Here is a 13671-nt window from a genome sequence, read left to right on the forward strand (position 1 = left end):
CGGGGGGTGGCCCCGCTCTCAGGGGAGGGGGCGGCCCCGATTGCTGGGGGGGATGGAGGGGGGGGGAAAGGGGGCGGCGACGCATGCGCGGCCGCCCCTCGCCCTGCACCGGGCAGCGCGGCGGGCGCGGAGCGGGCGCGGGTTCGCCGCCGCTGCGGGCAGGTGCGGGCGGGCGGCACCGGCGGGGGGGCCGCGCCTGCCGCCAGCCGCGATTGGCCCGGCCCGGCCCGGCTCGGCCCCCTCCGGGGGACCCGGCCCCGCTGCCCCTTATCTGCTCCTCGCTTTTAAGCCCCCGGTGCCGGCGGGGCGCTCGGTGCGCGGCTCCACCGGCGGCGATGACCCTCTGCGCGCCGTGAGCACGGCCCCAGGTACGTGCGGTACCGGGAACCGGTACCGGATCCGCCCGCGCCGCGCCTCCGCTGCGGTGCCCGGTGCCGGCGGGGCCGGGGATGGGGGCGGTGGCACCGCTGTGACACGAGCGGGACGGATCGGGGCTGGGAATAACGCGGTTGTCACGGCGGGGGGATGCGGGTACGGGGAATGCGGAGGGAGGGATTGGGGCTGGGGGACATCGGGGTGCGTTGGGGTGAGGGGGGCTGGGAGGAGGGCTGCGCTATGGCTGAGGGCTGGGGATAGCGAGGGGGCTGTTGGGGCTGGGGAGCTCGGGATCGGGAGACTGGAAGGGACATCGGCTGAGGGGATCGGGAATGGGCTTGGGCGACAATGGGGTGGAACCGTGGGGACAGCAGGATGGAGGGACGCTGGGGACTCCAGGACGGGCATAGCGGTGCTCTCAGGCTGGGGACACCCGGGCTGTGGAATGCCAGCACTGAGGCCGGTAGGACAGGCAGGGCTGGAGGATGGTGGCAGTGATGCAGTGTCAGGGAGAGGAGAGCAGGGACAATGGGAAGGGTGGCAGGTGTTGGCAAATGGGTGCCCCCCCACTATGGTGTACCGTGACCCCCTTCCCAAAATTCACAGCCCCCTCCCTGCACACGCTGCCTGCTCCGTGTTGGTGCCACCGGTGTTCCCCCAGCAGAGAGGGAGACAGAAAGTTTCACAGCCCAGACACGGTGCCCCCAGTGCCCTTCTTCCCCCCCACAAGCTGACAGTTCCAGGCAGGGCTGGGTCCCAGCAGAGACTCAGCAGCACGGGCAGGATGAGTCCCCCCCAGCACGGGGACACCGCGTGGCTGCAGTGATGCAGGGAGAAGTGAGGGGTACCGTGAGGGGTTTGGGATGCTTGGAGGGTCCCCAATGTCCCAACACACCCCATGTGCTGTGGGCAGGGAGGTGCTGAGGCCCGGCCCCTTGCCAACCCCGTTGCACGCATCCTGCACCCACCAACCACTGCATTTGGGGTGGACACCGGTGCTGCTGATAGAGAAGGAGTGAGGTTTGCCGTGATGCTGTGTGGGGTTTGGGGCTCAGCCTCGCAGGGAGAGCCAGAAAGAGGGGAGGAAAAGAAAAAAAAAAAAAGCAAATAAAAATAAGAGCAAATTCTAAAATAAAGGCTGCAGACTGTCTGCCTAATAAAAATCGCACCCAGCAAAGGGCCCATATTGGACACGATCACAGTTTTCCGAGGTGCTAATTTATGCTCGCAGGATGGGGGGGGAGCGGAGCGTCACGTTGCTGTGACGGCAGCGCGGAGTGCAGAATTCCTTTGTTGTGGGCAGAGAGGAGGGGACGCGGAGCCGCCGGCTCCTTCCGCGGCCGCGCAGCGCAGTGGGGTCCGCGTGGGTTCCCCATCCCCTCCGAAGGGATGTGGGGCGCGGGGGGCACCGCGCTGCGGGGACACGGTGCGGTGCTCAAGCTCTGCGAGGTGCCCCAGGTGGAGCTGGGGACCGGAGTGACCCGTAGGGACAGTGGAGATCACGGTGCCAGCACCCGACTGGTGGGGGGGTGCGGGAATGGGGCACCCCTACCGCCGGGTCGAAGCCGAGGGTGGGGGCACCCCGTTCTCCTGCGGCCCCACGGGGGTGGCAACGTCCCTTTCCCTCCCGCTCATCCCCAGCCCGTGTCCCCCCCGGATGTCCCCAGTGTCCCCTCCGCTCACCCCGCAACCCTCCCCCCCCAACTGCTCGGGGCGGTTCGGGCCCCAAAAGTCGCAGGGTCGTTCCGGCACCCAATCGCCAGGGAGGAATTCAGCTAGGTTTCAGCTGGAGCTAATCACCAACCCCTGCTTTGCATATTCATGAGTCTGATGAATTATTCACGAGGTGACAGCTAGTGACAGATGTGACAATGTTCGCCTGGGCCGGGGAGGAGGGCTGCGGGGGGTGGGGGATAGTGCGGGGGGCGGCTTTGCACCGGCGTTATTTTAGGTTCCTCTGCCCGATTTACAGCAGGGGCCGCTCGGGGTTTGGGGACATTGCCATTGTCCCCAGCAGGGCCAGGCCACGTGGCACCGCTAGTGTCACCGTGCCACCAACCCGCGGCATCACCCACCCGCAGATGCCGGGATGCGGTGGTACTGCCGGTACCGGCTTTGGGTGCCGACATCTGTGTGTCGCTGTCACCGCCGAGGACAACACGGTGACAACCCGGCTTAGCCCGCAGCGCCCGGGATGGGGTCACCAGGGCTGGATTACGGGGTGGTGGGTACAGGAGGTGGGAGGAGACTGCTCTGTAATTAGCGGGGCGCTGAGCTGGGGACGCTGTGATAAGGAGAATCGGTGTGGGGAGGAGGGTGGCTGTGCTGGGCTCTGCTTTGTCCCCACTGGTCCCGATGGGGTGTGTGGTGGTGGCTGTGTGTTGTTTCAGTGCTGGTAGGAATGGGGTTGAGGTGCCATTTCCCTGACCTTGGGATCAACTTTTGAGGTTGCCCTGTGCTCTGGGGACGTGGCAGGGTCCTCCTTTTGTCCTCCTGCTTGAAGTGACACCGGGGATGCGGTCCCTATGTGCTCAGATGCTGGTCACAGCAGCAGGCTTGAGGCTGTGTGCCCTGTTCCCAGGTTGGGGGACACCAATACCTCACCTGGTTCACAGCCCGAGGTCCCCAGGGTGCTGATGTCCCCTCCCAGCACTGCACTGTCCCTGCTGTGAAAGCAAAACCTGCAGAAATGCTGATGTCAGGGAAGGTGACGGTCACACAGCCCCACATCCTCTCCATGCACAGGGTCCTGCTGCCAGCCTAGGGGTGTCCGTGGCACTGCGGTCCATCTGTCCATCCATCCATCCATCCATCCATCCATCCATCCGGGCAGGGCAGGCAGTTGCACATCCAAAGAGCAACTTCCATGTTTAACATTTGAATAAAATATGGCATGTTTACCCAGCGGTGCGGGCCACGTTTGCTCAGCGAGCGTCCGTCTGCAGAGCAGCAGCGCTGGGTAAACAGCAGAGAGCTTAAGGAAGTGTTTATAGGTGGGCATGTGGATGAGGCTCCTCAGGGTCCCAATAGCCTTTGGGGCTGCCCCACTGCCTTTTGTGGGCTGGAAACTGCAGGGGGTGGGTGCTGAGGGGTGCAGAAAGGGAAAATAAGGGCAAAAGACCCCTTTGCTCCTACCAAAAAAGGGACTGTGAGTGATCTGAAGGTTGTGTGCACCCATCCTGCAGCAGCATCCAGATCTTGCACCCATCACTCCATCCCCACCTGGAGGTCCTGCAGCTTTCCCTTCCCAAGCCCCTGGACCAAAGGTTTGTGCTGGGAGAGCTTCTAATGCCTTAGAAAAGCAATATCAGCATTTCAGTGGGGAGGAGCTGGAACTCCAGCCTGGCCATGCCATGCCATGCCATGCCATGCCATGCCATGCCATGCCATGCCATGCCATGCCATGCCATGCCATGCCATGCCATGCCATGCCATGCCACTTGGATATCTTTCTTTTCTGGAGCAGGAAAACAGGGAAAATTTGAGTGCTGGTTTCCATCTGGGCATCAGGGATGGGATCTCTGTCCCAGAGAGCAGAGCTCAGCAGTTCCTGGTTACCTTCAATTCTGCAGCATCCCACCCCACAGCAGCCATTGTACCTGTCCGGGCTCTTGGGCACTTTGTGGGGCAGCTGTTCCCAGCTGCTCCCTTATTTCTCCCATGGTGAGCTCAGGCTGGGGCTCAGCATGGAGCTGCACTGCAGGTCAGGTCACCCCTTTGCTTTTATTAGCAGCAGCTTTTGGAAGCAGAAATCACCACGGAGCTGTGCAAAAGGGAAGGGGCAGCCGTAGGGTTGCAGATGGTTTCTTCTGTAGAAGAGATGAAATAAAACCCAGTTCTGTACCCCCCAGAAGGGCCATTTTCTAACACTGAACACGGGGGGTGTCTCCTTTTCTTCTTATCATTTTGCTCTTTGTCTTTTCTTTCTATTTTTGTCCTTAAAAGCAAAAGGGACAAGGTGAGAAATCAGGGGTTGGAAAATGGAGCATCAGGGCACAGGGAAGCTGGGGGTTGAGCCAAAGCTGCAGCTTGGGAGGGTTGGGGGGTTCCATCCACATGCCCTGAAGCAGGAGCTCCCCATCCTGGGCAGGGGATAAGGCAGGGTCATTCCATTGCTCACTGATAGAGCTGGGGAGTGAGCATCCCTCCCGGGCTGGAGAGCAGATGATTTAGAAAGCACTAATCGGTGCTGCAGTAAAACAGATGGATGGGAGCTTTGTGCTCCAGCAGCCGGAGGCACCCTCTGCATCTTAATGCTGGAGGAGGGTGAGGGCTGCACCTGGTGCTGGGGGGGGGCGGTGGGACCCCCGAGTGCATCCATGCCTCTATAGTGGAGTTGTGGGGATGTCACCATGTGTGGCACCAGGAGCAAAACCAAACTCCCTGTGCTCGTGTGCCGCTGCTGAGCGGAGCCAACGCTGCTCCTGTGGCTCCTAAGGGGATGATGTTGCTGCATCCCTACAGTGATTTGTAGAGCACAGAGCCAAGAGGCAGTGAGCAGCTGACCCTGCTCTCCTTGCAGGTTAAGGATGGTCCATGTGATGGGGGATGCCGGCTGCTGGCTCCTGCTCGGGTTCACCCTGCTCCCCATCGCTGTGCTGGGTAAGTGAGGTGGGTGGTATGTGGGGATGGGTGCTGTCCCCCCCCCCCCAGCTGTGGGGTGAGGAAGAGTAGGGCTGGGAGAGGAGCAGGGAGTCATCTCGAGTCCCCAACACTCAGTGGCTGGGGGTGATGAGCCCCCAACAATAAGCAGCAGCAGCAGCAAGCAGGGAACCACCAGTGATAAGGAATACTTACAGGGAGAAGGAGCAGCTCAGTGGGGGTTGGGGCTGCACGGTGCCCATGCTGTGCCTCAGCCCTACAGTGGGATGAAGAAGGGTCGGCAGGGGATTAGTGAGGGAAAAGCCCCCCCGGGTGGCCATGCTCCCCCCTCACTGGGATCCCTTAAACCCTTAATCCCGTTGCTTGGCACCCCCCTCTGAGCCAACCCCCATGGCTTGCTTTATGTATCTCTGGGTCTTCTTTGCATCCCCACATTCCCCCCACAACACCAGGCCACCCATATCCCCATCCCACACAGCAGGGACACAGCAGCATTCCGCTGCTGTGGGGCTTTGTGACCCCTCTGCACCCCCAAGGCAGGAATGGGCTTGGGGTGAAGCTTTGTGGGGTGGGAAGGCAATGGAGGGCAGCACTGGGATTAGTGACCATCCCCAACCAGCTCAGCATTGCATGACCCCAGGGTGGGCTGAGAGTGATGGGATTTATGGGAGCGTGGCCGGGCCGAGCGGGATTAGTGCAGGAGGAGGATGAAGGTCTTTTCCAACCTCATTGATTCTATGAACCTAGGAATTGCTGCCATGCTTTCTCCCAGCTTGGGGGTGGCTTCCCCTGGTGCCACTGAATGGCAGCTCAGCGATGGAGCAGCCCCCCTTCAGTGCCCCATTTTGCAGCCCACCCCCGTGGTACCCCACACCTCTCCCCACAGGCTCCCAGGACGATGGGAAGGTGATCCACATCAGCCGGGTGCAGCACCAGGCAGTGCGAGTGGGGCTGGGGGAGCCCGTGGCACTACCCTGCCTCTTCCTACTGCATCCCTCCGCCTCACTGGGCCCCAACGAGCCCCCGGACCCTCCCCGTGTCAAATGGAGCAAGGTGCGCTCAGCCAGCGGGCAGCGGGAGGACGTCCCCATCCTGGTGGCCAAGGACAACGTGGTGAAGGTGGTGAAAGCCTACGAGGGCCGGGTGTCCCTTCCTGGCTACGCCCGTGACCGCTACAACGGGACATTGCTGCTGCACGCCGCCCGCTCCAGCGATGCGGGGCTGTACCGCTGCGAGGTGGTGGCGGGCATCGATGATGAGCAGGACCTGCTGCCCCTCGAGGTGATGGGTGAGCTGGGGGGGCTGCGGGGCCTTGTGCTGCCTGGGGGGGCTGTGTGAGTCCTGCAGCCAATGTGAGCTGTGCAGTCCCTGTGAGCCATGAAGCCCGTGCAAGCCTTGGACATCCTGCAAGCTACGCACAGCATGCATGGCTTATGCATGGGATGCACGTGAACAGCACGTATCTGACGAGCTGTGTATCCTGTGTGAGCTGTAGGGTGCATCCTCTGTAAGCTGTGCGTGCTGTGAGCCATTCACCTCCAGCAAGCCATGCACACCCTACAAGCTGTGCGCCCTATGTGAGCAGTGCGCTGTGTGTGTCCTCTGCAAGCTGTGCATGCTGTCAGCTCCCCCTGAGCTGTGCGCCCCTGCAAGCCGTGCACACCCTACAAGCTGTGCATGGTTAGCTGTTGTACTGAGGGATATGGTTTAGTGGGGAAATATTGGTGGTAGGTGGGTGGTTGGGTTGGATGATCTTGGAGGTCTTTACCAACCTTGGTGGCTCTGTGATTCTATGCTCTCCGTGAGCCGTGCACCCTATCTTGCATGTCAATCTTTCACCCCACGTACCCCAGCAAGCTGTGTGCCCCATATCCCCAACACTCTGTGTGTGAGCAGTGCTGCTCCCTTCCAGGTGTTGTCTTCCACTACCGCCCTGCGGGCTCTCGCTATGCTCTGACCTTCGCTGCCGCCCAGCGTGCCTGCATGGACAACTCAGCCATCATCGCCTCTCCCCAGCACCTGCAGGCCGCCTTTGAGGACGGCTATGACAACTGTGATGCAGGCTGGCTGGCTGACCAGAGTGTGAGGTAAGTGAGTGGCACCAGCACCCCTCAACCACTGCTGGCACAGAGCTGGGCACCCACCGCAGCCTGTCCTGCAGGTACCCCATCACACTGTCCCGACCCGGCTGCTATGGGGACCGCAACAGCCTCCCTGGGGTGCGCAGCTATGGCCAGAGGGAGCCCGGTGAGCTGTATGATGTCTACTGCTATGCACAGGAGCTGCAAGGCAAGCAGAGCTGGGTGATGCATGGGACGTCCCTCGGTGTGTGCTCAGTGGGATGGGGATGGCCATCCAATGCACTGTGCTCTCTTGCAGGGAAGGTGTTCTATGCCACAGCCCCAGGGCGCTTCACCTTGGCGGGGGCACGGAGGCACTGCCGGAACCGTGGGGCTGCGTTGGCTACCACGGGGCAGCTGTACCTGGCCTGGCGTGAGGGCCTGGACCAGTGTGACCCAGGCTGGTTGGCAGATGGCAGCGTGAGGTACCCCATCCTGACTCCACGCAGGAAATGTGGTGGTGAAGCTCCGGGTGTCAGGACTCTCTACCGCTTCCCCAACCGCACCGGCTTCCCCCCACCCACCTCCAAGTTCGATGCATACTGCTATAAAGGTAACAAGGATGGGATTTGGGGCCATTGCTGTGTGCCAGACGGCAGCTCACCCCTAATCCCTATCCCTGCAGGGGACACGGCGGGTGCTCCCGATGCAGAGCAGAGGGAACCAGAGCCACTGGGCAGTGACAACGTGCTGGTGGAGCGTGAGGACATGGCCACCTCTGGGGACAGCCCACGTGCCGGCATCCTGCCACAGCTGGGGGCTGTGGGGCCGGGTGGTGCTGAGGATGAGCAGTTGCAGTTGGCAAGCAGCGTGACGGCAGCATGGCGTGGTGACATCCCCAGGGGCAGCAGCATGACCTCTTCATCTTCCCCTTCCTCATCAGTGTGGCCGCTCGAGGATGAAGCCCTCAATGCGCTGGACCAGGCGCTGCGGGGCTCCCCACAGGAGCTGTTTGGCACCAGCTTGGCACCACCAGAGCCCCTGTTCACCCTGCATCCACAGACCCAAAGTCCAGCTCAGGAGGTCACCAGCTCACCACCAGCACCACCAGCTTTGGGGACGGTCCCCACCGTGGCAGCAGAAACCCCCAGCACCCCAAAACAGAGCGGCTACGCTGGGCTGAATGGGCGCTACTTCCAGCTGCAGCAGCAGAGCTGGGACCCCTCGGTGGCCCAGGACCCCACAGTGGCTGATGACCACACAGTGGCTGGGGACCTGGTGGGGACAGTCACCCAGGCCCCCATCCTGGCCCTGGAAGTGAAGGGGGCTGCAGCCAACACGGTAGAAACGTGGAGCATCACCCGTCCCAGTGCTGAGAGCCCCCATAGAGGAGATCCCTACCCACTCTCCAATGAGGTGGAGGAGGAGATTGGCCACAGTAAGTGATGCCTGGGGCGGGGGGGGGGGGGGGGGGGTGTGGCATTGAGGTGCTGCCACCCCACCCAGGGGACTCCACAGTGCTCTTATCTTTTACAGAGCTGCTGGCACCATCCATCACCCCTGTGCCTCCCTCCCAGAGGGATTTACCACAGTGGAGCCCCCCTTCAGCCCCACATGATCCCCGTGGCCCCACACGGACGTCCCTGCCATCATCCCCACCCACTCCCGTGGCTCCTGGTGACATTCCTCACCACCAGGATGTCAGCACAGGGGAGGCTCAGCCCCGCGGTGACTCCCCTCAGCCACCTGCAGATGTCACCGAGGACTTCTCCGGGGATGCTGCCCCCAAGGAGGACGACAGCCCCATCCTGCCATGGCCCCCACTGCCCCCAGCCCCACTGGTGGCTGAGGACCCCAGAACAGCCGCCCAGCCCAGCAGTGACAGCAGTGGGGCACTGGGTGATGGCTCACTGGAGAGGCAGAGGAAGGCAGTAACCTTTGACATCCCACCCATGGGGCTCCCTGGCAGCCCCAGCCCTATTGTAGTGTCTTCTCCCCATCCACAGAGCAGGCTGAGCCCCACAGATCCCCAAGGGGCACTGGAAATGGGGGCTGAACCTGCCCGTGAGCACCTGGATGTGGGGATGGGGCCGCGGGATGAAGCAGCCATCACCCCAGTGGCTCCGGATGTCCCCTCAGCTCCCCCCACAGACAGTGAGGTGACCCCACAGTTGGGCTCCGAGTGGCCATCAGAGGGCAGCGGGCGGGTGGGGGACGGCCCTACAGCTGCCCCAAACCCCTCTGCTCCAGTGCTGGAAGGAGAGGAGTATCCACACCCCCCAGATCCCCAACAGCCCCCCAGCCCTGGCGAGGAGGACACCTCAGGGGAGGCAAAGAGCGAACCCCCTCCCGACATGGCCACCCATCCCTCAGCACCCCCTGATACCCACTGGCCATCACCCACTGCCCCTCACCCATGGGTGCCAGAGGGGCCTGAAGCCCCGAGTGCAGAACCACTCTTTGAGCCCACCACACCAGGGGGGGCAGGGGGGACTCTGCTGCTGGATGCTGACAGTGGGAGCGGCGAGGAGCCCATGGTGGAGGAGCGGGAGCTGCTGGTGTGGGCAGACACGAGCAACAGCAGCCAGCATGGTGAGCACAGGGCACTGGGGTTGGGTTTAAGGCAGAGGTTTCCAAGCCGTGGGGTTCAGTGAAAGCATCCTCCTATGTATTTAATATTTGTGGTTGCTCATAGTAATAGCAAGGGAGGGGACTCCTGGCTGAGGGTGTCCAGCACACACAGCCTTTAGTGTCTACAATGAGGATAGATTTAAAGTGTAGAGGCACTGAGAGGTGGAAGCACTGCTGTGGTCACTGCCCTGGGACCACCATGGGGCTGCACCGTCCCCACTGTGCCACCAAAGAGCTGGGGCTGGATGGGTGTCCTGCCACATGGGGGCAATGGGGTGGGCTGGGTGAAGGGCCCCGATGACACTGCTCCCACCCCACAGCTCCAGCTGATCCATGTCAGACCAACCCTTGTCTGCACGGCGGGACGTGCCATGCCAATGGCTCCATCTGTGGCTGCAGCTGCGCCCCGGGCTTCACTGGGGAGAACTGTGAGATTGGTGAGCAGGCGGCCGCGCCGGGATGGATGCTGGTGGTGGGGAAGGGGAGGGCAGGGGATGCTGGGGGTCTCAGCGTGCCTGCAGCCCCTGACCATCCCCGCAGACATTGATGACTGCCTGTCAAGCCCCTGCCAGAACGGTGGCACCTGCATAGATGAGGTCAACGCCTTCGTCTGCCTCTGCCTGCCCAGCTACGGTGGCAGCCGCTGCGAGAAAGGTGGGGAGGGTGGCATGGGGCAGGGCAGCCCCTGGACCCCACAGTCCTGCCCTATAGGGGGTGGGGAGCTGAACCCTGGAGCTCCCATATACCCCGGGGGGTGCCCATCCCTCTCCCCACCCCTGGTGTCCCCACGTCCCTGCAGACACGGAGGGCTGTGACCACAACTGGCACAAGTTCCAGGGCCATTGCTATCGCTACTTCTCCCGGCGGCGCTCCTGGGAGGACGCAGAGCGTGACTGCCGACGGCGTGCCGGGCATCTCACCAGCATCCACTCACAGGAGGAGCACAGCTTCATCAACAGTATGGGCACATTGAGGGGGAGGTGTTGGGGAAGGGAGCAGCAGCACCCCTGGGTGGTCCCCAGCCCCGTGGATACCAGTGCTTGGGGCCACCTCTGACTCCTTTCTCTCCAGGCTTTGGACATGAGAACACCTGGATCGGGCTCAATGACAGGATTGTGGAGCAGGACTTTCAATGGACGGATAACACTGGGCTGGTGAGACCCGTGGGGCTGCTCCTTATGGGGTGAGGGATGTGGGGTTGTGGGTGCTTTCAGCCTCCTCTGTTTCCCACCAGCAATATGAGAACTGGAGGGAGAACCAACCCGACAACTTCTTTGCGGGTGGTGAGGACTGCGTGGTGTTGGTGTCCCATGAGATTGGCAAGTGGAACGACGTGCCCTGCAACTACAACCTGCCCTACATCTGCAAGAAAGGCACAGGTATTGCTCGTCTGCCAACCCCATCCCATGGTCCCCTCCTCCCCATCCCAGCGCCCCCATCCCACAGCATCCCCATCCCATGCCCCCTCCTCTCCATCCCAACACTCCTATTCTGCAGCTTCCCCTTCCTATGGCCCCCTCCTCCTCATCCCAACACCCCTATCCCACAGCATCCCCTTCCCAAGGCCCTTTCCTCCCCATCTCAGCACCTCCATCCCACAGCATCCCCATCCCACAGCATCCCCATCCCATGCCCCCTTCTCTCCATCCCAACACTCCCATTCTGCAGCATCCCCATCCCATGGCCCTCTCCTCCCCATCCCAACACCCCTATCCCACACCATCCCCATCCCAAGGCCCCCAGCCTCCCCATTACATCCTCCCTATCCCCATCCTGCAGCCTCCTGGCACTTCCTCATCCTCAGGAAACCTCTCCCAAAGAAAACTCGAGCAGCTCCCCTTAATCTCCATTATTTTTCCTTCCTCTGTAGTTAATTCTTCCCTCTCCACTTAATTTGCTTAATTTGCCACCATTAAAACTATTAAGCTCTCATTCCTTATCTTGAAAGTTATATTAACCTCCAGCTGTTCGCTGGGAGCGCTCCTCCCGCTCCCGCAGCCGCGCGGAACGATGCGCTCTCCCCAATAGGGCCATTAATTACCTCCATAAATCCTTGGGAACACCTCACTGCAGCACCAATGGGATGGGATGGGATTTATCCTATGGCCATGATGGGTGTGGGGTGTCCCCTTGTCCCCGTGTCCCCGTGTCCCCTTGTCCCCTTGTCCCCTTGTCCCCTTGTCCCCTTGTCTCCATGTCCCCTTGTCCCCATGTCCCCATGTCCCCATGTCCCCATGTCCCCTTGTCTCCATGTCCCCTTGTCTCCATGTCCCCTTGTTTCCATGTTTCCATGTCCCCTTGTCTCCATGTCCCCATGTCCCCATGTCCCCATGTCCCCTTGTCTCCATGTCCCCTTGTCTCCATGTCCCCTGCTGGTACCAGGGGTCTGAATGGGGACTGACAGGGCTCTGTTCCCCCCTCCAGTGCTGTGTGGGCCCCCCCCGGAGGTGGAGAACGCGTTCCTTGTGGGGAAGAAGAAGGAGAGGTACAGCATCCACTCGAGCGTGCGCTACCAGTGCGAGGAGGGCTTCACCCAGCGCCACATCCCCACCATCAGGTGCCACAGCAACGGCAAATGGGACCGGCCCAAACTGCTCTGCACAAAACGTTAGTGGGGTCTGGGGGGGGGGGGGGAGGAGGGATGGGCTGTGGGGATGGGGGCTCCCTGACCCCCCCACGTGGTCGCTCTTTGTCCCCCGTTAGCCAGGAGGTCGCACCGGGCACGGCGGCACCACCGGCACCGCCACAGCCACCCTCACCACCAGCATCACCACCACAAACCCCGCAAGGAGAGGAGAAAACACCACAAGCACCTCCGGCTGGACTGGATGGAGGAGGGTCATTACTTCTAGGGCCGGGGGGGGAGCAGTGAGTGTGCATTCCCCAGGAACAGCCGTCCGTGGGACGGGACGTGGTGACGTCCCCCTCCGCCCCCCGACCTCCTCTTTTATAACCCCCCTTTGCTTTAGCTCCTAGGATGCCCGGCCCCGTAGGGAATAGGACCCAGCGGGGGCGGCTGCGTGTGCGTCCCCAGCCCTCCCCCTGCATGCCCCACCCCGGGGTCGAGCCCCTGACCCCAAATGGGGACCCCGAAATCCCCGCTGGGTCCTAAGGGGGGCTGCCCCATGGCGGCCGACGGCCCCCCGGGCTCTGCTCCCCTCCAGGCTGTGGGGGGACACGCAGCAGCCCCCATCCATCACCCCATTGCCCTGCGGGGGGCTCCGTTTTTTTAACAGCCCCCCCCCCCCCTCCCGTCTTCCTGCCCCACCAATGTCCCCACAACCAGCACGGGGTCCCTGTCCTGCTTTGTGGGACCTTGTGGGCTGGATTTTGGGGTTGGATTTCCCTTTTTCCATTCATTGTCGGTTCCCCATTGGAGTTGGCGTGTGTGTGTATGGCGCTTTCTGATCTCAGCTGTTTGCGATGTGACTGCAATGTCCCGTATCCCCCTTTCCCCTCCTCCGTGGCATTTCTGACTCTGCGTTTCTGTACTGCTGGACATTTTAATAAATTTTTTTAACAGTTGAGCAGCTCCCCAGAGCCTTTGCTTTAATGGGGACCTCGAGGAGGTGGGATGCACTCCATGACACCGTGGTGCTCTCCATCCGAATCCATTCATTGCTAAATCCAACCACGACCCTCCTCACACCAGGGCTGTATCACCTCCCCATTGCCATTTGTCACTGTGTGACAGCATCACCTGGGGCTCTGGTTGCCACCCCAGTCCCCTCCCTGTGTTCTTAATGGCCACACGTGTCACCTCCTGGCAGCTATTTATTGTCACCAGCACTAGAAGGGCCGTGAAGGTGATGGATGCACTGTGCTCAGCTTTGCCCAGCTCAGAAGCAGCTGCTGTGCCCCACCAAGTGGGGGACATGGGGTCTCCAGCCCATGCCCCACTGACCCCATGGTGGCTCAGGGGTCCCTGCTGGCAATGTGCTGCTGCAGTGCTGCTCCCCACACTTGGGGCTGGTCTTGATCTGTCAGTGGGGATGGGATGCAG

The 13671-nt window shown here is 61.8% G+C and overlaps 1 protein-coding gene across 1 annotated transcript; it reads left to right on the forward strand.

Annotated features, from left to right (window-relative positions):
• Positions 1-229: 229 nt before the first annotated feature.
• NCAN (neurocan) lies at positions 230-13195 on the forward strand. Its single transcript, XM_072357488.1, has 15 exons — positions 230-368; positions 4898-4977; positions 5864-6265; positions 6890-7064; positions 7139-7266; positions 7357-7650; positions 7723-8475; positions 8574-9629; positions 9989-10105; positions 10209-10322; positions 10468-10626; positions 10740-10822; positions 10903-11047; positions 12093-12275; positions 12372-13195. The coding sequence occupies exons 2-15, from the start codon at positions 4905-4907 to the stop codon at positions 12518-12520; spliced, it is 3831 nt and encodes a 1276-aa protein (XP_072213589.1). The 5' UTR covers positions 230-368; positions 4898-4904; the 3' UTR covers positions 12521-13195.
• The last annotated feature ends 476 nt before the right edge of the window (positions 13196-13671 follow it).

Source organism: Excalfactoria chinensis, chromosome 26 (assembly GCF_039878825.1).
Source record: "Excalfactoria chinensis isolate bCotChi1 chromosome 26, bCotChi1.hap2, whole genome shotgun sequence".
Taxonomy (NCBI): Eukaryota; Metazoa; Chordata; class Aves; order Galliformes; family Phasianidae; genus Excalfactoria; species Excalfactoria chinensis.

What these genes read in the sequence shown, in the direction of transcription:
- NCAN (XM_072357488.1), top strand. Translation starts at nt 4,905, where the DNA reads ATGGTCCATGTGATGGGGGATGCCGGCTGCTGGCTCCTGCTCGGGTTC. An exon ending in GCTCCCCATCGCTGTGCTGG is followed by an intron (nt 4,978 to 5,863) that starts GTAAGTGAGGTG and finishes CTCTCCCCACAG; the next exon opens with GCTCCCAGGACGATGGGAAG. An exon ending in TGGCAGCCGCTGCGAGAAAG is followed by an intron (nt 10,323 to 10,467) that starts GTGGGGAGGGTG and finishes ACGTCCCTGCAG; the next exon opens with ACACGGAGGGCTGTGACCAC.